Source organism: Tympanuchus pallidicinctus, unplaced genomic scaffold (genome assembly GCF_026119805.1).
Source record: "Tympanuchus pallidicinctus isolate F22 unplaced genomic scaffold, pur_lepc_1.0 scaffold10, whole genome shotgun sequence".
NCBI classification, from domain to species: domain Eukaryota; kingdom Metazoa; phylum Chordata; class Aves; order Galliformes; family Phasianidae; genus Tympanuchus; species Tympanuchus pallidicinctus.
In genome coordinates, this window is record NW_026294619.1 from 6418984 (window position 1) to 6445135 (window position 26152).

The 26152-nt window shown below is 34.4% G+C and overlaps 2 protein-coding genes across 48 annotated transcripts in view; both read right to left on the minus strand.

The window, feature by feature from the left end:
• The window catches only part of ABI3BP (ABI family member 3 binding protein), a 302331-nt gene that overhangs the window by 66119 nt on the left and 210060 nt on the right, over positions 1-26152 (minus strand). For 35 of the 47 annotated variants that reach the window (XM_052664412.1, XM_052664501.1, XM_052664466.1 and 32 more), the window contains exons 5-16: positions 24331-24512; positions 21133-21194; positions 17040-17091; positions 15953-16015; positions 15272-15367; positions 12687-12764; positions 9088-9165; positions 7724-7798; positions 5124-5189; positions 4563-4637; positions 3247-3315; positions 1928-2002 (exon numbers count right to left, since the gene is read on the minus strand). In XM_052664412.1, coding sequence (XP_052520372.1) covers positions 1928-2002; positions 3247-3315; positions 4563-4637; positions 5124-5189; positions 7724-7798; positions 9088-9165; positions 12687-12764; positions 15272-15367; positions 15953-16015; positions 17040-17091; positions 21133-21194; positions 24331-24512 — 971 coding nt within the window. The remainder of the gene's footprint in view (positions 1-1927; positions 2003-3246; positions 3316-4562; positions 4638-5123; positions 5190-7723; positions 7799-9087; positions 9166-12686; positions 12765-15271; positions 15368-15952; positions 16016-17039; positions 17092-21132; positions 21195-24330; positions 24513-26152) is intronic. The other 12 variants (XM_052664627.1, XM_052664615.1, XM_052664642.1 and 9 more) reach the window with 8 other exon arrangements.
• The window catches only part of RPL24 (ribosomal protein L24), a 304494-nt gene that overhangs the window by 10388 nt on the left and 267954 nt on the right, over positions 1-26152 (minus strand). The window lies entirely within an intron of this gene.

Here is a 26152-nt window from a genome sequence, read left to right on the forward strand (position 1 = left end):
TCTTCCAAGCAGTGCCAGTATGGAGTTTTCAATTTATGAAGGGCATATTACATTCTGTTATTTTACATTAACAGGTGCACTCATTACAGTATTATTTCACTTTTAAATCAGGGTAGCTCAACTGAGTTAATACAGATTGGAAACAGCTAACATTGTAGCGAACTAGGCATATCTAGCAGAAAACGGACTTGGCGGGGCTGAGAAACTTAACAATATATTAATGTCCTTTTTACTATAAATAAAGGACTGGCCAAATCACTGACATGATATTACTATTTGAAATCAGATCTTACTTTTCACTAGAATTTTCCAAAGCCTTAATTCTGCTGTTCAGTAACCTTAAGCTCCGAGCTCTATTAATGCTTGCTCAATGTCTCAGCAGAGAGATGCCAGCAAACAAGTGATGAATGGCCATTTTTCTGAAGAGTTCTTGGGACATTTTTCATCCACCTATACTTGTGTGGTCTGTTGTCTGACAGTTCACTGAAAAAAAACTGACTTAAGTAAGCTGAATTGCTTGTACGGTAGCTCTCGTTCTAATTTTGCACAGAAAAAATACATAAAAATATGTAATGTGGTAGAAAATCTATTCTCAGTGTATTGCATCCCTTTGCTACATTGACGGCCTTATTCAATTTCTAAGATAGGTAAGACTGTTGTTGAAATCTTTCAAGCCTGCAGAAACCTGAAAAAATTGGTGGTAATAGCCACTAACCAAATCACTAAATGTTTTTTTCCCATGGTTTTAAACCTTGTGGGATATTAAGAATAGCTAAAGCTTTTTCCACCAATGGAGAAGTATGTTGCACATGCAATATACAAAAGGAGTAGATTTGACACGCTAGGATGTATTTAACCATTTGAAATAACAGGCCTGGTTATAAAATCCTTTACAGAAAAATGGAGGACACAGTCTTGCCACTTGCTCAAAAGCATTTTTAAAATTTACTTTTATATCACTTTAATATTCAACTATGAATTCCTGAAAAATTCCTGCAGATACAACAGATCTCAAAACACTCCCAGTTACACGGGGGAGTGTGCATTCCTCAGTTAAAATGGCAAAGCAGAATCAACCCTCTATCTAACAAACCATTGCTATGACTTTTGAAAGACTGCCTACAAGTCAGGAGAAGTACACTGAAGAGTAATATCATTATCAGCTGAGATTGGAAGCATTTCTGGCACGCCAGATGTTTTGGATCTTGAAGAAAGAGGCTTAGTTTCATCTAAATCTGAAAAGGTAATGTCTATTAATAGGTTTATTTACCTCAGAGCTACTACATATAGGACATGACTCAGCAGACAAAATTTGCAATGCTAAAATAAAAGCAGAAAGAAATCTGCTTGCAAGCTAGCCAGAAATGAGAATGCCTCACGAACTGTTGGTTGGTGAGCATGTCATTGTAGAAAAATATCACTTAATTATTCATTTTAGCAAGAATTCTTATTATTGTTTAAGAGTCTTAAAACATGTATTAAGATTTGCAGGTAGTAAGATAACACCTTTTGATCCAGAAGGCAGACAATGTGCCATCTAATATAAAGCCAGTCAAAACAACCTTTTCACGGAAATATTACACAGAAACGTATGTTAAACCCCTCATTACCTTCCACTGTTAAGTGCTCTTAGCATAGGGGGAAAAAAAAAAAAAAAACGACATTAAGAAAAGCAGGCCCACAGCTGGCAACCTCAATAATGAGAAAACCAAAATCAACCAACTAAAACCCACTGCAAGGACTCTATCCCCCATCTATAAAGATGAATGACAAGTGCAGATGAGAATCTGGTTAACTGCAGCAATAAATGGTATGAATTACTGGGACAGTGACAACTAAAGCAAGGGAAATGTTCCAAAAACAGCAGTAAGGATAGAAATGGAAAGTAAGACGTTAAAACTAAAACAAGTCAACTTATCAATTTTACCCAGTGCTGTTTCTAACAATTGCGGTTCTGTGGTAATTACAGGCATGGTAATCTCCAAATCAGCAGTAAATCCAGCTGCAGAGAAAAAATGCAAATACATCTGAGAAAGAGTTGCATGTAAATAAATTAAGGGGGTAGAACTGAAGAAAAGAGAGGAATTTCAACTTCCACTGCTCTGCAGAAGTCAAAATTTTATTTATTTTTTTAATGAACCTTGTGCTAGTCTGAGTATTTTAAATACCTTAACTATATGGCTGAATGTATTTTCTTATTTTCCTACATGTGAGAATATCTACAAAGGAACTGAAAATCTATCTATAAAACTATATATAGGTTTGCCTCAAATAGCATCTGAAAAAAAATGGGCCCACAATTTATACCACATCTTTCCACGAATGTTAGAAATCTTCATAAACTGAGGGAAAATGACTGTAAGTTCAGGAGATAAAAGTTTCTCTACTCCACTTCATTAAGCCACTAATCTCTATGCAGTTTCTCAAATTTTGTTCAACTCAACTTGTGTGCACCTGCTCTATATAAAATAATTAACTAATTTGATTTAAAATCATTACCTGGGACTAGGAGGCTCTATAATATTTTGCACCAAGTCAGAACTGCCAGAAACTGCATTAGGGTGCCAGAATCCAGTTTATTATACAGCAAAGAACTTAAACTACAGCTCTATTACTGTAAGTTTGTAGCAATGAATTGCTTCCTTTCTCCTTACCTCCTTCTATCTCTTTCTCATTGCTTTCACTTCTCATGCATATACATGCTCACATTCAAACAAAACCCAAAAATACCAAGCATCATCACATACCAAAAGCTTCAGGAAAGTAAAACAACCCATCCCTACAGCTCTAGTCCACAGTATAGCTAAATTAGAATGGACTGGACTGAAATGTGTACTTGCTGCTTTTAAGTCAATGTACAGGAAAAATCACAGCAAAATTTGTACTGGAACATGTACACTGACAGAAAGAAAGTGAGAAAGAAAACTGATTTATCATCAGAAAGTATAGCTTAGTTGACAGTAACAATCTTCTACCTTGCAAAATTTACATCTTCTCTTGATGAATTTGTTAGATCAATACTGCCCTATTCAGCTGTGTGCTTGTTGCAGTCTTACTTTTCATCTGGGTTGTGCTTGGTCCCAGGAATTATGACACTGCTATAGGATTTGAAGAACTAACACATACTGCAACATCCAATGCAGGCAATATAGAATAAGTGACTCAAACCACTAATAGTAGTAAACTTTCAGCATAAAAAATACATTTAAAAGATTATGCTTCTAAAATAACATTAGTGTAATTTACCAGCATCTGTCATTTCTGAAGCTGTAAAAGTTTGAGGAGTAGAAGTAATATGAAGAAAGCCATGGGAAGCTGGAAAATAAAAACACAAATCATGTCGTATTATTTTAAAATGACAAGAACCATCTGCAGCAGCACTGTCTTTTATGAGCTGAAGAAAAATTTAGCTAATATTTAACACATTAAGTCCTCCAAAAAGGTAGACTCAAATATACTATAATCAATTGTGACTTTAAAAAAATTGTATTTATTTCCAAAATTATTAATATTAATGCACAGATGTATAATGTAGTGATGACCAAACTGTCATCAAAATCACGCAAGAAGTTCTGAGCTTATATGAAGAAGCTTATATGGAGAAGAAGAAAGAGAACAAATTATGAATAAAAATGAGAAGATTGGTACGGTATGGAATCTTTGTCTAGAATTTCAAGGATCAAGCAGTAGGATGTCCTGGTGCTGAAACTGGAGAAGGAGAAAGAAAAGATAACAAAGCAAGAATGAAACATAGGAGCTATCTTTTGTCAGGCATGTGAATGGCTGACATTTCCAGGTGATCTTCCCTTTAGTAATGGATTTCGTCCAAAAACATATGCATCTGGCATTACACTGTTGGCATGTTAGGGAAGTGAAATCTTTCCAGCTGGCTCTTTATACATTTGTTTCTTTTGGATACTGGCAGTGGTCCCACATAAAAAAAAGCCCTACTCAAACACCCAAATTGCCTCATCTTAAAAATAGGAGTAGTATATTTGGAGATATTTTCAATACGTTAAGTAGCCAATTTACTCAGAGTGTAGTGAGATCCTGACACAAGCTGCCCAGAGAAGCTGAGGATGTCCCATCCCTGGAATCATTCAAAGCCAGGCTGGATGGGGCCCTGGGCAGCCTGAGCTGGTAGGTGGCAGCCCTGCCCAGGGCAGGGGCTTGGAGCTAGAGGATCTTTACAGTCCTTTCCAACCCAAGGCATTCTATAATTCAATGAACGTCTATGTTTTCAGTAACATGTTTTTATAGTTCCAGTTTTGAGATCTGGGTGATTTAGAATGGCATGTCTATATTCATCTATGAAGTTTAAAGGAAGGCCTATGCTTTCAAAACAACCAATCAAATAAACAACAAAACTCATCCACAAACCAGAAGTTCAATTATAATTTCGTATAAAAGTTCATAAAGAAACCTGTAAATCAATATAACACTTCCATATCTGTAGATATTCTTCATTATGTCAAACTCAACAAACTGTTTAATGAGAGTCAGTATGCCTTTTCTGAAAATTCCTAACTGTCAAGAGAATTAATCTGATGAGAAATCATTACCAGATTTTGTGGGCTGCACTTCTGTGGTACCAGATGTTTTGGATCTTGACGAAACAGGCTGCGTTTCATCAACAGCTGAAAAAAGAATCTGAGCTTAAACTGCTGAGACCTGTGACTTAATAAGTTAGCATAAGAAGCTTTGTGAAGGCTGTGAAATTCCAGATGATGCCAATGCAAAGCACTACAGACGAAAAGTGAGGCGCAAGACAACTGTGTAATGACAACAGGAGATGATGGCTTACAATCCAGTCTTCAGATTGCAATTAGAGTTCCACATGCCCAAAAGAATGAAATTTTACCTTATTAAATTTTGGAAGATATGAGATGCAGCTTCACAATAAGAAGTGAAAGAAATAAGAAAGAATAAGATTTGACAACGTTGTCTTTATGTGGTCAGTTTTTAAGCCAGTAACAAATGTCTTTTTCGGATGATTACACAGACAAAAGCAGCTTGATGTGAGTGTTCGTAGCCAAGATTCTAACGCAAATCTTAAAATTACCATTTGCAGATCTAATTGATATAAATATAATGGAAAAATATGGAAATAATCCACGGATTACCTATCTCCATCTCTCTGGTATCTGCTGAAGGTAGAGATACAGATTTCAAGGTTGGACTCTGAGTAGCTAAGAGTAAACATGAAAAAAAAATAAGATATCCAGGCAAATAGTCTCCTTGTAAATGGCATGAAATTTAATTTTAGCTGTAACTAAGTTCTTATTTAGATTAAATTTTTGTTCTCACGGGTGTTTTTTACTGTATGCAACCTTTAGATAAATCCAATCAGGTTTTCATACACAACCAAAAAGCTATAAGCCAAACAAACACACTTGAAGTAGCATTTGCAAGTGTGTATCAACTGGTTCCTATTATATTACACAGAACTATTTTAAAGAAAGGTGTAATTGGAAATGATGAAAGAAGTAAGAAAGACGAAGTCAGTGAAATAACTGTGAAAAGGAGAAAACAGGATCTTTAAATTGCTGTGTTGTAATGAATAGTACTACAAGACCTTAATGTTATTTCACTTAGAAGTATAGGTGATTTCAAGAGAGCTATTGTGCTTTAATGGAAACAAGGAATCAAGTTGGAATTGGGTATTCTTACCTAAAGGGCAACATGAGTGAACTTCCATCATGTGTGGGTTTTACGGTAAGAAATAAGAAACAGATCCTATTAAATCATGCGTACAAGCCCCTGATAAACAGTTCTTTCCAATTAAAAAAAAAAAAAAAAGCTGCAATTGTCACTAATGCTTACCTAGGTTATAATGTATATGAAAGACAAAATTTCATATACATTTTTAATTGCTCCTTAACAGTATGATTTTTTTTTAAAGTAGCTACACCAGGATTTTAAAGCTAACCTTCTCTGAGACTGACAAAAAAATTCAAATAAAAAGGTGTAGGGCTCAGTTTGAATGCAGACAATATGAATTTATGACTAAAAAAGGACAGACTTCTGTTTCATATATTGAATCTGCTTCCTCATTTGCCTTTAACCAACAGATCACATTAATAAATATTATTCCTGGTTACTATGTACTGATTTCGATACAGAAAAGAATACAAACAAGCATTATGATTCACAACTTCGGCCAACAAAAGCTTCCTTTGATATTTTTACATATAGTAAGAGCTATGAGAGATCTCCCAAAGGCATCAGAAGAGTGGAGCTATGTTAACAAAGCTATCTTTTCAGAAATGTTTGAATTCAAAATACACTGACCACACAGAAATTTTATAAAATAGTGGGAGATGTCTCCCTCTGGTACAATCTTGATAGAAAAATAAAGGAAAACGTCTTCTGAGAAACTAGGACAGAATACAGGTCACGCACTTTAGCTTCAATAACTAAATTCTCTCTTTTTTTCCCACTGATTTCATGACCTGAGGTGATCACAACATGCTGAGGCACAGTGCAGAAAAATTTCCCGCAAATAACTCCTGCAGTCACTCTCACAGAGTACCACTGAGTTCACACTTACTTCACTGGGAGCACAGATGCTCCACCTGATCCAATGTCAGAGTCCAACCTCACATAATTAAATCTCAGGTTTTGCTACGTGGCAGAAATGGAAGACATCAGAACTTGAATTTAACGTGTATTTTTGCTCAACTGTTACCATTTTACCTCTACTACAGACAGAAACATAGGAGCAGATTATTCTCTAGAAAGCAAAAATACTTCCTATCCATAATAATTTTCAGGCTTTAAACAACTACAATTCTGTCAAACTTGTTTGGAAAATGTTAAAAGGACTTTTTCTTTTTAATGCTACCTCTAATTACATTTAACCAAACTTACAGTGAAAATAAATATGAATCTCTATCCCCTTAAGCAGAGTTGTCAAATATTGCAACAAATCAACAGCGAATTCTCAAGATCATTCAAATTGTACTGCTTGGTTCAAATAAGCACATCAAGAAATCACGAGCTCTTCCAGGAAATGACTTTAAAATTGGCAGTGCATTAAGTACATTGTCTAATTAAATCAGCACCATTACATGATAAATTCTCATTCAAAGCTTAGTGAAATACAAATCTATACCGACTCTAGGACACTTCTGTTAACTAATGAAAAGATCACAATCTGTAATGGCATGGGTGTAATTGTGCAGCCCTGCAATATGGTACTGCCACTGTTACTAATAGGCTATAAGCTTTATACTGAGTTCAGGACTAAGACTAGTCAGGTTTGCTCTACCCAAACTCTCCCTGACCTGCTTACAGTTTTGTTTTAATTTGGTTAAGCTGTGACAACTTCACCAATTGATTAGGTGACCATATCTAATTTTTTTTCTTTTGATTATCTTAGGGGGTACTACAATGTAAGTATTTGTTCAGTTGTTGACTTATATTTCAACGAGGCATAAGTTACCATCATCATACCATAAATAAAAGTTATAAAAGGTAGCTCATATATCCTTTTATTCTTTAAGACGCATGAGTTCAGAGCAACCTGTCACTATAATAAAACAAAAAAGAAAGACTGAGAATGAAAGATGTGACCTGCAAATTTTGGGAAAAAACTAATTGCTGCAATAATTTACATACAAAATATTATTGCAGTTGAAGTGTTAAAAACAAACAAAAAAAATTAGGTAATTCAGATAATTTTACACAGAAGTTTACTCAAATTTACAAACAAAATAATTACCAAGTTCTGTCAATGGACTTTTTGGAGCATCAAAGATTCTGGTTCCAGAAGGAAGTGGATGTATTTCATTAGAAACTATGATAAAAGAAATAATCAAGGCTTTATTTAATACAGAGTATTGGAAGACAAAGTATGGGACTGTATTTTGACTTCTAAAGCATTCTGGAAACCAATGGTGTTTACCAATAACAACAATAAAGAGTTCCACCCTGGGGAAAAAACAAAACATATGCAGTTTTGCCACTTAAAAAGATGTGTGGAATCTGAATAAAATCATCATTTCCCATAATCATAATATTAAGAACCACCAATTAGAGGAAGCCAGTAATAAAAATCCACCTGTAACCATGATCACCTAGTTTGAAATTAAGCAGTGACGCACCTTGATTCACTTTCATATCTCCATCTTAAAAGGCATGTTAGAAAACAGGCAAAGTTAATTATGGTTAAAAGGTGATTAAATGTAACTTTGAAAATGAGACAATGTTTTAACTTCAGTATGTTCTGGAAACCTGCTTGCAACTGTAACAGACAAAAGAGAGGATGATATTATCATGAATCAATAGGAATACGTAAAAACAATTGAGAAGAACTGGCAGTCCTCTTCATGTGGAACATCTGTATTTCTGTGCTGAAAAAGCTCACTCTTCTCCTTTAACACTCATCATCCTGTATTTATGCCATTTTTGATTTAGAAAATCTAATCCAAATTAAATATGTGTATACATATATAGCCAGAAGTTCATGTTCATGATTTTGCGCAGTTTTAGGATTAAAATAAAGGCAAAACCAACATTGGAGAACTTAGAATTCTAAATGCCAGAAGAAACATAAGAAATCTTTCAAGTAATGGGAGAGCTCAAAAAACAAAAAACAAAAAACCCAAACATTACAGCTCTTTTTTTTTTCCTCCAAGTCAAACACAAATACATGTCATACACAATAAAAAAATATTCCTTTTACATCACTGTTGATGTTATCCAAATGAATCTGTTGTCAAAGGAAAATTATCGAGTTTGCAAGTTTCATTCTATCACTAAAACCACTTTACTGATGGAATTTTTATCTGATGTGAGTTATTCAGATGACATACAGAGAAAGCAATACTTTGAAAAACAATATTGAATCACCCAGTCAAAACTGCTAGCAATAATCATGCATAACAGACACAGCTCAGTCAGTGCTGGATCCATTCTGCTTTACATTTCATCTGTGAGATGCTGGAAGCACAAAGGGAACAAAAAATTTTAATTAGGACTTTCTTTGATGCTGCTCAGTAGAAGGAATGTAGTAGAAAAGTCATCTGAAAATGGAAAAAATACATTTACTGTATATAGAAGGTAAGAAGCAGCAAAATTAGTTACCCAATATGTTTTGAGTTTGCAATTCGGGCTTAGGCGTTGATTTAAATTCCTTAGGTCCGTGTTTTTTCTCAGCCTGAGCTAGAAAAAAAGAAGCTTTATTTAATTTTGAATCTCTCTGTGCATTTCTGTTCATCTACTGCCCAAAGCCCACTGCTTTTTTAACCACTATTCTATGTCAGCTGATTAGTATTTTTTTTTGCAGCAACGGATAATTTCATTATAATTCATTTTTATCTTCACTTATGAATTCCATGAGTACTGGGTTAATTTTGTAGCAGTTTTACATAAGAAAAAACAAACAAACAAACAAAAAAACCCAAACATGTTAGTCAAAAAGACTTAGAAACTCAAACAGCACTTCTGCTGCAGACTCTCAAGTTTCATTCATAGAACACAGAATAACAGAATTGTTACATCACACAATGTATTTACAAATATTTTCTCTACCATTCTGGATTTTTTAATTATTCTAATTGAAAAATGATAAGAAAAAAAAAAAAAAAAAAGAATAAAGATTCCCCTGTAATAATACCTTAGTTCATTTTATCCAGTGATAGCAATATAACAGTCTTTTGACTTTTACTCTTTCTTCTACACCTTCACAGTAAAGTATGGGTAGCTAATCAAACAGCCATTCATTGCAGCTATACTGAATTGCTAACTATATTTTAATATACTAGTGCATAATTATACTCCTTATTTTGCGTAACATTTAATTCTTAAGGTATGTAAGTCAATATCACTTCTTTCTTGCATCTTGTCAGAGGTCTTTTAGTGTTTAATCAGTCATAAAGGACATATGAGCGAAAGTCTGAGGTTATGAAACAAGAGCAATATGGAACATGGGATGTTAAGTTCTCAGCCTTAAATATGGTGAGAACATTAGTTCCTTCCAGAAAGCAAATTACACAGTATTTAGCACATATTGGTATATACAGGGGATAGTGGTGATTAGCTTCAATATCGGATTACATTTTAGTCTTTACTTAGTTTAAGATCATTTTCATTTTGAAATGGAGTAAAAGAGAAGTTATTTTTGCTTGTTTGCCTTATTCTCCATACTTCTTTCACAACCCATTCAGCATGTTAAGCATGCTTCAGGCAAGAACCGAAAGGGTAAATATATAAGCTTATTATTTCATTTCCTGAAGAAAACATGCTGTTTCCCAGCTTGAAAATAGATGGATAGCTGCCACTACAGTTAGAAACTTTTTACTATTTTCTGTTTTGGAGGACAGTGTGTTTCAGTGCTTTGAAAGCTATAATCTCCATACATGCTGCTTTATTAAGACCCAATTCAGTTTCTACTATGTCAACTACAGTGTTCTTAATGTCATCAGTGGAAAGAGATTTATTTCTACAGAGAAGTTAAAGCAATTTATCTCTATGAACTCTGTGGGAGAAAATTCACCCGTGAGAGACCTTGAAAGATAATAGCAGCAACAAACAAACCCCGACAAATTCCTCAGAAGTGCTTCAAAAGCAAACATTTCTTTCTGCTTAAATGTAACCATGAGAAAAAAGCAAATACAGATATTTAGACATCATTATGATTTCTTTTATAAGAAGTCTTTTGGTTTTCACTCACATGAAGCATGACCCTTGACAACCAAGTTAGCTGAGCATGTCTAAAACTGGGATAAAGGAAATGAGGCTCTCCTCTGTTTCACACAGATTTTTGTAGAAATGAAGTGAAGCAATTTTGTAAAAAGAGATAAAGGACACGGAAACTTTAGGCCTCGAAGTTAAAAATACTTCCGACTTTTCCCAGTAATTAGGTGAAGCAGGTTTAATAATTTCCTGGGATGGTTCAGTGGTGGCTGCAAAGTAAATCGTTAACAAAACCAAGCAAATATAGTTAGTTTGCTATCACAGCATGGAACAGAGCTAGAATCCATTTAGGTCGCATTTCCCTTGACTCTTTCATTCCTGATCTTCTTTTCCTCCCCAGTCTGAAGATATGATGGAAGCACAGTCCTCACTTTGATATCTCATGTGAGCACATGGGGAAGTCTTCAGAGGCCAGAAGGAGGAAGAACTTGAAAAGGACAGCAACACAGAAATTGCTCCTACTAAAACTAGCCCTAGCGTGGATTAACAGATGGTCCATTTCAGTTCAATTCTGTTCTCTATTTCACAAATCTACCCTGATATATTTCTGGTACAACCCCCTACTAAAAGAAATAACCTGCTGTTTTTTTGTTTGTCTGTTTTCTGAATTAGTTCTTCCATGTCCTAGGCAAATGCACTGATATTTCTAACCATTGGTCAGCTACAATTTCCTTGCCAAGTGAAGAAAATGTTCACACTTGATTCAATTCAGAGAATTTAAAAGTCTGTGAAAAAAATTAAAAACCATTACAAATAGTATTCTTTCTAGAATATAATATTCCTAAGTGGAAAACATGAAGCAACAAAGAGCTTACTAGTTAGTCTTTCTGTAAAAGTGCTTGCCAAGGGAGGGGAGGCCTGAAATTAAGAAAACGGTGGGATTTTTGTCTGACAAACACAAAATAGTTACTGACCCACACAGAACAGAACACACCCTTTGGCAAAGGCTTACAGTAATGTAAGAGTGGCCCAGCTCATGGAGCCTTTCAGGTAGTTCTGCTTGCTGAAACACTCTAAGCGCCTTTATTCCCTTCTTGAATGACAGAGATCACATAGTTCCTCTTAAATAAACATTCTGATGCCTCTTCTAGCACCCCTCTTTAAATGTTTCACAGCAAATAATTACTATGTCTTACTTTAAAAAAAAAAAAAAATCCAGTGTGATTTTCAAATTGGTGAATCCAAACAAAATATAATCAAATACATCCTAATCCTAAATCAAAATGTGTCTACATGTTATCCTGTCTGTCAAATGCAGCCCTTGCAAAAGGCTGGTGCTCAGAGCTCTCACTTCAGTTGCTTGTGCAAGTCTTGCTTAAATGTGTAACTACAAAAGTTATTTTTGCATGGACAACATGCAAACATAGATCCTATGTTTGAGAGAACTTTGGTTTTCTTTCGAAGGATTTGCTCTCACTTTGCTGTTTCCTACTGTCATTTTTAAACTGAAATACCGTAATCAAAATGAATGCATTCTTTGATGTAAATAAGCGTGAAACTCCTGAAATATCTACTTTAATATTAGAACTTGGTGCTATGATCAACAAAGTATAAACAAAAGGAATAGTCACCAAAGGAAAGGAGATATGGAAGCAAAACCACAGAAAAAGCAAGTAGTAGATTAAAAAGGTTCTGTTTCAGAACAGAACTAACAGTATCATAGCAATAAGAACATGTGTAGTTGTTTGTTTTGCCATTTTTTCACAATTTCAAGATATTCAGCAGTCCACAAAGATACAGTTCTAATATATAAATATCTACTAACCTAACAATAGGAGTATTGGAACCTTTGCTCCAAAATTAATCAGAATTTTATCTACATTTTATTCTATGCATCACTCACAGCTACTAACTCAGCTTCATTATGCTTTTGTCCTCCAACTACTGCATTTAACTGCAGAGTAAGCAATGTAAAAATGAGTTTAATTTCAGTTTATATCTTTGGCAAATATATTCAGTAGAGTTTCTGAAAATAGAACACTTATTACCTGGGAGAGACTGAGGCGAGATTTCTTGAACTTCTGGTGTTTTGGATTCAGCAGGCCATACTTGAGTTTCATTCTTACCTAAAGGGACAAAGACATTAGAGAGTTACAGAAAAGCTGCATCTGCTCTTTTCCACTAGAGATTTATTTCTGTCTCACTTCAGTTTGCCAAAGTAAATCAATATGGATAAATGTGGAAAGCTGAATACCTTTAGGAATCAATAAATTCCACTACAATGAATACAAGCATTTGCCTAAAAACGTTAAACACACGTGCATTTGTAATATTGGTTTATTCCTAAAAGATATTTTGAAAATAGGATTCACAGCATAAATTTATGCTTTCTGAGTCATTACATTCACAGTGCAAAATAGTTTTGCCTAACATTTCAACAGTAAAATAGTTAAATACTTTTCAGAATTTGAAGATGTAATATAGATATAAGGATTTTATAAGAACAGTCAAATAAATTTTCAAATATTACAGTGACAGAGAGTGCACGTGTTCCTTTACCTTATTTCTGTCAAGTATAGTGGTTGGACAAAATCCTTTAATTTCAACAGATATACATACATTAAAATAGCGGATCTTGGGGACGTTCATTTTGAAAACAGTAATATCTGTGTTTTTCTATTTTCACTGTGAGGAAGGAAATTCATTTTGTGGGTGAGATCTTTTCTGTTTTTCTGGGCTACTATTCTTCAAAAAAAAAAAAACTGGTATATTTTTGAAAAAGTAAATAGAAAAAACTGGGAATTGAATAAACATGGTATCCCGGAATGCATTGTTTTGACTTTTCTAAATAATACAGAATTGTAGTAGTGGCAATATGTCAGAAAATCACTTAGTCAAAACTTCACCCACAACAAAAGCTTTAATGCATTTTACTATAGACTTACATTGTTTACAGGCACGAGTGAAGGATATCCGTACTTGGTCAGTATGCTTTTTTCTCAATTACTTTATAAATTTAAATTATATTAAATAAATGATAGCAATGACTTTCCTCTTTTACACTTTGAAGTCCAGTATTCCCCTGTGTGTAAGTACACCCATGCACTTGATGTTCTCTGGTAAGGAACACACGGTAAATGGAAAATAAAACATCACTTGTTTACCCTAGTTATTTTCACAAAGGTGTGCAATCTACCATGAAGAGTGGCTCCAAACTGACATCACACCAGCTGTTTTAAACAGACTAGAGCATCTAAATTTAGAAGTTCTACACTTTCCCAACAGAGGAGGTTAGAAACTTCCAGGACAACTGAAACTACCTTTATATTTTTCTTTCTCCCTTTCTCCTCCCTTCTCCTCCCTTCTCTTCTCTTTTCCACAGTCACATACTGCTACTTTTATTGCACACCTACTGAACCCCTACTTAGTGAACCTTGAAGTCCTGCATCCAGGCCATTGATGAACTGGCCCCAAGATTGGGGAAACTCACTAGTGGCTGCCAGCCTACTGCAATCCCATTTACTTTGATCATTTGAGCCTGACCCATCAGCCAGTTCTTCACACATCATTTTGTCTGGCTAAGCTGATCATTTTGTATAGAAGTATACTGTGAGAACAGTACTGAAAGCTTTGTTGAAATCCAAGTAATTCAGCTTCAGTTCAAACACATTCTTACTCAAACACATTCAAATTTTACTGTGCTGTGTCTCTTTACCCTTACGTGCACCCAACATCTGAACAAAAACAAGCAGTGTTCTTTTCTCACTGCAAAGCAAGTCAGTCTGAGAATGTATCATGGTCAGTAATGAAGCAAGAGAATAAAATAAACAAATTAGAAATATGAAAGGAAGAAAATCTAATGTAGTTGTTAAGAATTAAAACTAAGTACTAAGACTAGAAAAGCCAAAAATTATGAGCTCCAGAGTTTTTCTCAGGAGATCTCTGTAAAATGGACGAGGGGTGTTGTTAACATTTAAAAAAATAGCTGAATTTCCCATGAGTGCACCATTCACAGATAATACACTAATTTATGAATCTTAAACAAAAACTTCATGAAGTCTCGTTCAGAGTGAGTTGGAACCTGCAGGTTCCAGTCATATTAATTAAACATACACGAAACTTGTACTGAAATGTTCTGCTTTGTGACAATTTTTTTTTCCCATGAATTTTATTGCAAGAATCTCTCCATGAAACAGTCGTTCACATTTACTCATATCAGAATTCATACAATAAAAATTCATTGAAAATTTCTTATTACAAAAGGACATAAACCTACCATTTTTCAAGATAAACAGTAAAAGAAAGTATCTATGGAAAAAAAAGTTGAAAAGTAAAACAACAAAAAAATTCTAAGGATTATAAACATGGCTTTGGATTCCCATCTTTTCTTTTCTTTGGATCATTTCTTCATTCCTTTGAATGGCTTTGAAATATCTTAAAAACCTGACCAGATGTTTTAAAATAGGTGATTCCAATGAACTCTAACAATTCCAATTAAAATATTATATAAATAAATTAAAAAAAGAATGGTTAAATAGTGAAAAAAAGCTTTTCTCTTGTATACACAATCTCATACCAGCTAAAATACTGATACTGCTCACGAACAATAAAAGCGTTGTTCATTACTGCTTACCCAGTTTTTTTCTGGATACTTGACTTATGTCATCTATTGACAGGGGAGGAAGAAGTTTTTGCTGAGTTTCATTGAGACCTGGAACAATAAGATGCACTACAAAGAAAGATGAAAGAGCCATTAGTTCAAGAAAAAAAGAACAATATACAGGCTGCCCTACAGAACCAGTGGGTGTGTAGCCTGAGTATCTGAAAAATGGGTTAGTTCTGTTCTGTAACTGTTACTCCCCACTGGAGCAATGAGTGCAATTTCCCTATTTTAGTACTCAATATACTAGCACAATTTTACTACTAATTAAAATGGCAAACAAATTCTAAAGTATACAATCCGTGAGTACTGTAGTATCATTGATATATGAACATACTATCTGGTGGGCCAAAGAAGACTCAACAACAAACGTGTGGTTAATGACTACCTGTTTGACTCACATGAAACTCATACAAAACAAACTTAAGCTAAAGTTACGTAGTTTTAAAGTGGTTCCATAGTTAAGAAATTAAACACCTTCCCAAAGGCAGGAATAAACTAGTCATGAGGTGCAGTGAACCTTTCGTGTCTATTACAGGCAGTTCTACATTTACATTATATATAAATATAAGGAAAGAACTCTCAGAATCAATAAATTTACACAGATCTAATTTTCAGTCACAGAGGAGGGAAAATTAAAAATCTTCTTGTCACCTAGAATTGCTCCTGGCAGAGAAGAACTATCTGAAGTTTTTGACTGCGTCCGATTCTGAATAACTGTGGAGACAAAACAAACATGCTAGCAGATCATAACTGAAACAGGAAACAAAGACATGCCTGTGACAAATCTCAGCATTCTGAAAACCTTCTCTCAGTTTAATGCTAAGAGATGAGGACATCATCTTCGTCTTTTCTGTATTTGCATTCAGTTTAAAAGTCCCTTAAAGGTACATCTCTTCTTTTCCCTAGCACGTTAGTTTGATATCTTTGATATAAACACATTACACGCTTATTTTAATATACATCCACCTCCAGCCTATCTCATTATGCTACCATTCGCATGTCTTCAGAAAAGATGTATGATGGAAAAAGCAGATATGAAGTAAGTATCAGTACAGTCTTATTTTATAGGTAATTGCTGTAATTTGTCCTCATATCAGCTCCCATTTTCCTCCTGTTCTTGAACTGTGAACTGCTTTAGAAGACTTTTTTTTTTTTTGTTACTTCAAGTAGTTAATTTTCAAAAATTCCAATATCATGATAATTCTCACTGCTATAGTTGCTACTAAGAAACAGGAGTTTCTAAAGGGAGATACACGTATGCCGACTGTAGATGTCTCACCCCACTGACTGGGGAAGGGAGGAGAAAGGAGGTTAAAGCAGTGATATATCTGCTTTAAAATATCTGCAATGCAGGCATAAAAAATTTTGTAACAGCAATCTTATCTATACTGTTGCATTTCAAGCTCAAACATTGAGCTGAGAGACCAAAATAACTGGACAATTCAATTGAGACAGAAAAGAATGGGTAGTAGTAGAAGAAAAAAAAAATACTGACAGCTATTCATTGACTCAAGTAAGGCATTGTTCATAATGAAAATAAGTAACTCGTGTTATTAGCAAACAGGCATGAGTTGATAGTATTTGTAAATTGAGGATGTAGTTGTTTCTAAAGTTCTATCCCTTCTAAAAGGAAATATTCATGACATTTACAACATAATAACAAGTTTTCCACCACTATTAATTTTAAAGGACATTTGTAGAATATTTTAAAAGAATTCTAAACAATATACAAAATTACCTTGTTTGATTATTGTAACAGGAACCAACTTCTTATTATCTCTTAGCGTAAGCTGGAAGAAATGGAAAAAAAATCCTTGGGATAACTGCCATAATAGTAATTGAACTTTCTTGCTAACCAAAATAGAGAGCTCTGATCCAAAACCACGCCTGCCCCACATTGACAATGGATATGGCTCCGGCTGCTCTTACTGAAGGTTACGCTATTGCTTCAGTTCCCAAGGGCTACCATGGAATATAACATTTTTATCTCCTTTTTCCAGCTTAAGATGTTTTGCTTCATAAAAAACACAGTATTTGACAGCTTAGGAAATCCCAATCTTTTTTTCTTTTAAAAATCTCTTGAGCACTCACTAGGGAGTAGACCAGAAAGCTAAGAAAAACTGACATTTAGTTGCAATAAAACATCAGAAATACGTGCAATTACAAATTTGGTCTCAGGATAATTTTATACTCTCAGGAATAGTATTTTTCAGCACAAACTATTCTAGAACCAGTTGTACTCAGCACTTGTGTGTGTATTCCGCTTAAAATAAGATTAAGTCAAGAGCTGTTTTATTTGGTGAAACTGTTTACAAAGACAAATTGGCAAGCCATTTGTGTTCTCAGAGTTCTTACACTAAATAGTTGCACTTTTCTCCTAATTTGTCTTGTACTCAGATATTTTTGCTTAAATGCAAATCTTTTTCAACATTTTGATAACTATGAAGAAGCACATGAATGAACCTTGCATTTTAAAAACAAATTAAAAAACTGATCTGCAAGATTATAAATAAGTATGCTCTACCACGTGTCATAGGATCAACTTTTGAGAGCCTGCTACTATAATGAAGAAAGGGGAAAAGGGATATTGTAAAGCAAGCAATACGAAAATGCTAAGTACATTAGAAGTGGACCTTTTTCAGCTATACCTGGTTAACAAATAAAAAAAAAATCGGAAACAAAATACCTCTCTGTGTTAAATGTGCACCACTTAAAGTCAGCGTCAGTTAAAGTTTGTTTAGCACTTCCTGGTAGCTGGTCTACTTCACGTGAGAACGCTTGCATGAGAATTTAGCATTTGATGACAGATTTATTTACTTAACAATATATATTTTTGCTGTCTTCCAAACGTTTAAATCATTATAAAGCACAGGTTGAGAAGCTTTCAATACAAATTAAAAGCTTAGGAACCTGGAAGAAGTCAGATCTTAAGAAATAAAGTCTTTTTCTCAGGAAAATGGACAGTGGCTGCTTATTCTATGAAAGCCAGTACCTTCTGCTACCTAAAAACAAGTTTGCATTGGTATGAACATAGTCAGATATTGTCATTTTCAGTCATTGTCCTTAACAAAGAATATGAAATCAATCGTTTTTTTTCTTGTCACTCAGTATTTTTCCTTTAATACACATTAATAAGGCTTACCTTTCTTATTTGCCTCCTAGTGAAAAACTGTTTCAGACGATCAACTTTTGAAGTAACCCTGCAACTTATCTGACTCACAAGTGGGAATAAATGCATATATAAGAAGCAGCTGTCCATTTTACTGTATTTCTCATCAGGAGCCTTAATAATAAAATAAATAGCTTTTGTATTCCTAGCAAACACTGGCAAGCCTCCAGCGTTGAAATGGTAATCATAATTATTACCAGTCCTTTTACCAATATAGGATTCTTTCATTGACAAAAGCATACTTTCTCTGTTGAATAATAATGAATGATTGTAATGCCAGTGATATTAAAATGCTATACATTATACACGCATTAAGATAAATTCAAAATCTATCCTCTCAGATGAGAACAAATAACTGACATGAAATCCATGTTCTGCAGTTACTGTACATAAACTTTAATCTACATCAATCTTCAATTGCTGCTGTTGAAATCTAACACTGTTGTCAATCTTCTTAGACTCTAAAAGGGTCTAATACACATGTTTCTGAAATGGTTTGATTTAGTTGAAAATTTTACTAGATATAGAAACATCAAGATATCATGTAGTAATAGTATTCTTAATTGTATTTCCCAGCGGGAGAACATAAAGTCCATTAGGCATTAGGAACATTAGTTCCTAACATAGTGGCAACTCAGTGAACGAAGAAGGATGACAAATAAGGTACTAATTAATTTCAGAGGAAAATTAGATTTCTAAGCTATGCTATAAATCAAACATCTTAAGTTCAGATGGCACACCTATGACATATTGCAGTTCTTCAACATTCTGTCAAATAGCATATGGCAACAAGACTTATAGAGGTGCTTATTCTTTTTTTCTTATACTCCAATAACCAAAATAGCTACAAGCAATTGAAACACATTTAAAAGAGACTCTTCAAGCACCACAGTTGGCGTTGAGTGGATAATGTTTGGAAAAACACATTTTCAAATGATAGAAGATGGTAGCTATGCTTTTTTGACTGAAAAAGTAAAGGAGGAGTTCATTTTTCAGTGTGACATTATGAAACTTTAGGAACCTCATCAGACAGAAAGTAAAGAAATTTCTTCTGTATTCTTTCCACCCTACCACCTCTCATTGTTTATGAAGAGAAAAAACAATGACTGTCCCCCTTAAGGTCTCTTTTTTTCCCCTCCCTTTCTGGTCGTAGCTTAAGCAGCCCCAGGAGCTTAGTCAAACTTCGTGGATGAATCTGCCAAAAGAAACACAAGCTGATATTTGACTGATGTTGAAAGTGGAGGATGACTAGATGGATTGGTAATGCTGCCTTAATAAACAGCCTTTAAAAATGTCTCAGTGAAGAGAAGAAATAGAACCATACTCAAAACAATTCATTTGTGTCTTTGGAGCAAAACAAGGCGTAAACAAATCTTGGACTAAATAACAGTTATTTTGGCTTTGCACTGATGATATGATTGCGTCACTGAGAAATACTCCACCTAATGCTGTGGAAACTGAACTAATAACATAAATTCAAGAATTGGACACCATCAGCTTAGTTTTATGACTTAGTTTTTTGTACCACTAAGTGAGAGTGGTAAGTGAATTTTTGGAATAATGTGTGGAATGTTTTCACGATATTTATGTGGAGCTTGATAAAACTGTACCAGTCTTGATCTGAGCTTTGTGAAGCTGACTAAAAAGACAAGATGTTGGCTCCAGTTTTGCTTTCATGCTTAAGTTGTGCAAATATTTGGAAAACTGTTTTAGCTCATTTTCTCAGGACTTCTCTTTCATAAATAGAATATCTGCTCCCACAGCTGTGTCCTAACAAGGTTAGGGTCTTGACACACAGGAACATAGCTTTCATACCAGATACCAGAACGTATTACCTGGTCTTAGGCTTTCACATACATCTTTAATAAAGTTTACAGGGCCAATGGGAAAAACAGCACAGTTGATTTAATCAACAACATAGTGAAATGAGCACCTTCTTGAATATGTATTCAACCGGCTTCACATCACTGACAAATAAAACATCTCTTGAATGAGAGACATGACTGTTAATGCAAGTGCTGGATGAGAAAAAACTAAGGAGATGAATAATATTGGTTTGATGGAACAGTTAAAAATTCTACCTTCCCACTTGCAAGGATTTAGTGAGCTGCACACCCTTCTCGATTAGGAAACTAAATTGCCCTTTTCAGCTTTCTCTGGTTCTGTAAATGCTTGCCTCACATACAAGAGAGATCAATTAATTCAGAGAGTAGACTAATGTTTTCAGTACACAGAAGATTTCTCTATGAAGTAACAGCACTAACTTATCACAAAATGAATTATTTGTAAGTATAACGTTGACTATAGAAAATTCTTGGATCAGCACAAATATCACAGATTAACAAACTTGTCTGCTGCAAAAGGGAAAGTAAATTTCAATGTTAAGAGTCTATGTACTTAAAAAACTCTCTCTTTGTTAAACCAGTATCAGTAGCTCTAAGCAACTCAGCTACCATTCTTAATTTATCAGTCCACATTCTTAATTTTATCAGTCCACACTTCTAAACATTTCTACACACAGTTACCAACTTTGAGACTTAACAGGTTTTTCATGTTGACATTTGTGGCTGTCAGCTCTTTCTCATTTTACTTAACAGAGAAGCAAAAATTTGACAATGCAAAATACAAAACTAATATAAAAAATAATACTATTTTTGCTTACCTGTGACTGGGTACTAGGTACCAATTTGTACATATTCTGGAGTTGTCCATTTACTTTCTTACCTGATTTGAGAGAAAGAAAAAATAAATACACACTATCATTTTTTGTTTTCTCCAAGAAAATCAAATCAAGTTTTATCTGGATTTTTCAATAGCTGGGAAATTAATTTAAAGGGTGAAAAAATTTCAAATGTGTGAAAATATACCATGTAATTGTTTTGATCATGCTTGTTTTTCCTGATTTTTTTTTTAATTAATTAATTGATCTACAAAGCTTCTTCTTCGCATTTTGACAAGGAGAAAATGTTTCAGTTGTACCACAGAGCTAAGAAAGACTGAATAGTCTTTGGGGGCTTTTTATGGGGAAGACAGATTTTTAAATAACCAACACCACCAATATGCAAGGAAGAGACTTGAAAGAGGAAGAATTTCTGCAGTTTATCAGGCTGGTACTCATGGTTTGAAGTAGCATACTGTAAACTCTTCAGTAGTTTGCACTTCAAATGTATCCATCCAAAAGAAATATATGTTCAGCTCCAGCAGTATAGAGCAAATATATAATTTCTCTTTGGATCTGACATGTTTTCCTTTGTCCCAATATCTGATCAAAATAACTCACGAATTGGAGTCTCTAAACTTTTTCACTTTGGCTTTTTTCTCTTCTTAGAATTAAAAGCTTCTTGTGATAAACTGAAAATATACAAGAAAAGAATCTCTTTTCCTCATCTTTTATATCCTAATACAATGCTTCAAAATTTGTCTACATATTTTGCCTTTGGATTGTTCTTTGGGTCAACAAACCAATAAACAAAAATCAAGGTAATAGCATGCATCTTCACAAATCCATCCAAAATGAATAAGCGATAGAAAAAATATCAACAGAAAAATGAGTTAAGTGACATTTAAGTAGACATGCTATCATGCAGAATCTTTCAAAGTGCTTAATATTTGTCAGGAACAGGATCTACTGCTGGCATGAAGACAAATATTTCACAATGATTTCATGACAAAATCATGTTAAGATGGTCAGAAATAATCAACTTTCATCTCTTTTGGTAAATTTTCATTCAATAAATGTTGAACATTTGCCATGCCTTTTATGTCTTTCTCAAATCATGAATCACAAAAAAAGATTATCTTCCCAAACCCTCTCAACATGTGGCCTGCAGATTCAACAAATTCAGGAACATGCAGCAGTAATACCAATTTATAATAATTAATATATTCTTTAGTGAGAAAAAAAAATGTTTATGGTGAAGGAAATTTCTGAATATATGAAAAGACTTTCAGTGGCTGCAAGGCAGTCTACAATAAATCAGAAAAAGTGGCAATTTGTGCTGATTGGTAAACTTCTATACAGACAGATGGTAGTAGATTTAGAATGTTCACTCTGTTTACTGCTCAAAATTTCTCCATCTACCTACTATGAACTGACAACATGAAGGGCTTGAATCTGAAATATGCAGCCAGCTATCTGATTAGAACACTAACGTTTGCTGAAATCAAGTACCTCGGATATGTAACAGAATAGTGCTTGTATCAACAAACCAGAGTGTAGTCATCCAGGATAAGAGCAGGCCCTCGATATTTAGATGCTGCAGAAGCACTCACTGACTACACTCCAGAAAAAAGAAATCTCACCTATAAAGTATACAAATTCTTATGGGATTATATCTTTCAACTCAACTCAGTGTGCCTCCCTAACTGAATGATCCTTCCAGCATGTTAAAAAATGCAACATGCATAAGAAACCAGAGTTAGAAAAGACCTTCCGTATAAACAGCAAATTTAGTGATAGCAGTGTACATATTTTAATCACAGTCTTGAACATAGTACTAAACTATAAGCACTACGCACTTTTTATTTCCTTTTAAATATTCAAATATATTTCAGCATCTGTTCCATAAATTCCATGGTAAAACAGCCATTTATTAAGCCTTCTTCAATCTGTTAAGCAAAGCAATTTTTGTGAGGTGGGTATGGGAAAAGAGTATTCTCCACATTAAGTTCATGGTATAATTATGGCATTTTTTTGGATTCCCAGAATGACTCTACAGGCACTGGACAGGTACCATAAAGTTCACCTTCCTAATATATGCTGAAGGCCATAGATAAGTTTTTGAGTATAGTGTATGTGGAATTTTGCAGTGCTCCAAGGCTCTGCTCCCTTATCCTCATTATGTTAACTTGCCTGCAACATGAAACTGAAGATAAAATAAAATTTCAGATGGAAATCTCACATGAATAAGGCTCTATTATGAGAATTTCCATTCTTCCTGTGTCAGGGAAACTATAAATACTGAGCTTAGGAGTTTGAAGCATCTTCTGACAAACATCATGCTCAGAAATGTCTTTAATTAAATTCCTGAGGAAAATTCAGATTGGAAAAAGTATGTTAAATCTTTTTTGAGGTGACAGACTTCTTCTCTGTCCTTCTTTAAAAGGAGGAAGACGCAGCTGCTGCATAGTTCTTCCATTGACAGCAGTGATTCTTTGAACAGTACATGGTTTTTCGGTGGTTAATTGATGTCACTTTGCCTGCACTTTCCTAGGACTTTGTATTAAAAAAAAAAAAATATATAACTGTGTGAACATCCAAAAATGCCATATCCTGTCTCCATGAAGACCCAAACAAAGACACACATTAGAACGTAAGTTTCCTACGAACACAATTTATATAATTCCTTGACTGAAAATTAACTTCAAATTGAACTTTTCTGAAGAGTCATAAGGGGCCCATTTTGATGTATGCTGGCTAGGACAAGCTCTTTCCAGCTTTTCACCAGCTTAAATTTATAAGCAGAAGACTCAAACAAGAATAATACTTTCCATCAAATCAGATTAGTAGAGATCTTACTACTCTAGGCCCAAAGAAAAAGCTTGGAATCCAGTCAGATATACAAATATGTGGACAACGGTTGGTGTGTATCTACCCGAACTGTTACACTTCTATCAAACTGCAACAGATTCTCTATCATTCACAATTAAATGAGAACATCTTTCAAATAAGTAGATAATATTTTTTTCAAAAACAAACTATTTCTACTTTCACCAATTCCTACGAGAATTTATTAGGGGCATGCAGGTGGCATTAAAACAATGAAAAACTGATCAGTAGCTTCTTTTGAGCTCTATCACAACAGAGGAAAAAATGCTGTCAAAACTATTATCTGTTAGATATTTACTAGAAAGCACTTACTAGACAGAACTGTTTTATGATTGAAAGTCTTGCTCCAGATGCTATCCTCCATGTTGTCCTTAACTCCAAATTCATAAAGTGTGTTTGGCTTCAGATTGTCCACCACTGTTTCTGTAACTGGGCAAAGCTGAAAAACCCATTTCTTGTCTTTATCCTTTTCTCTATAGCGAACAGTGTAGAACCTGCTCAACAAAAACAAGTTTTTCTTCAGAAAAAAACTCACTGCAATCATTTGTGTTATTAATTGCTAAAATGACTTATACTAAATATTGCTTTTGTTCTTTTGATAACTCCTTAGAGTTATCAAATATCTGAAAAGCCAGCGAACAAACATAACGTGAACCTCATCGTTTTCCAGATACATACATATTCCTCTTCACACAGGACCCAACATCACTAGTAGTATATATAGAGTAAAAAAAACAGTCTCATTAGTTATGAACATCCACGTTATGCTAAGCAGAAGCTACAAGCTTATTTTACAAGTAGTTTCTGCAGTTCTGATATATGCTGGAACAAGTCAGTTGAATGGACGTATGAGTCTATTCATTAGTGAGCCTCAACAAATTTCTTAGAAACTTCTGCATCTCTCCGTGGTAAGGTGTTCCCCCTAAAACTAGTCCAAAAATATTCACAAGGGGAAGAAAAAATAATAGTTGACATTTACATAATACATTTCTCATCCAGTGTTCTCATATATTGCCCACCCTTTGAACAAGAAAGTAAACTAAGACATTACTTTCTGCAGTTAAAGTCAGTGTGATGAACACTAATGGATTATAAAATTAAAAAGCACGTCCACTGAAATTACTCAATTAAATCAAGCAGCACCACCCTGAAAAAGTATGACTGTAACACTAATCAGAATAAAACAATACAATGTAAATGCTGAGTTATGGTACAAGCACTCTACTGATTGCTAGTGTCCTTTTCAATATGCAGACTGTATCATTGCCAAATTAGAGTGTGGTTTTCTGTGGTTTTGTTTGTTTTGTTGTTGTTTTTAATATTGGAGATATTTAGTAATTCTTTAATCCAAGTATTACTGAGATTTGTTTCACATACTGTAAAACATCAATCTTACACTGAAAAAGGATGAATTCCATCCAGCTGTTTTTTTCTGGTAGTGGCTTCTGGAGAAGAAAATTAAGGCCAAGAAATAAATGGAAATTCAAAACCCTGCTACAAGCCTGAGAATAACTCAGAAACAAAAAGAAAAGGAATCTGAGTTTAAGGTACAAATAAAACAGATATTCTGTGGAAAATATAAGGTGGTAAAAGAAGGGACCTTAACACAACAATCAAAAACATTTGTAATACACTGAAAAATGTATGAAGTTTTAAGGTCCAGATTAAAATTACTTAATATGCCAATAAAACTCTGTAAATGCATAAACTTCCTTTTGCCAAATGTACAGATGCGCACTCCAAGAGTAGAGTATACATGAAAGGTGACTGCAGAGCATAGGGAAATCCCTACTCAATTATTAAAACACAAACTATGACAAGAAAATGGCCAATCGTGGAAAATACTATCACAGTTGACAACTGATTGTGCTACATGTTTTAGGAAAGGGGCAATTCTTCTGGATTTCCTGAAACACAAACAAAACATCAACTCTGACCACTCCATCATGATACTAATTATGTTGAAGGTTCAGTCTTCCAGAGTCAGGCCATAGAAGGCAACAACTTTTCTCCTGCAACATGATAATGCCAGGCAGCAGATTACTTCAAAGATCATGGAGCGCACTGTTAATCTTAGCTGGAGTCTTCTGCTACAACCACAGTATAGTCTGCATATGGTGCCTTCTGAGTTCTA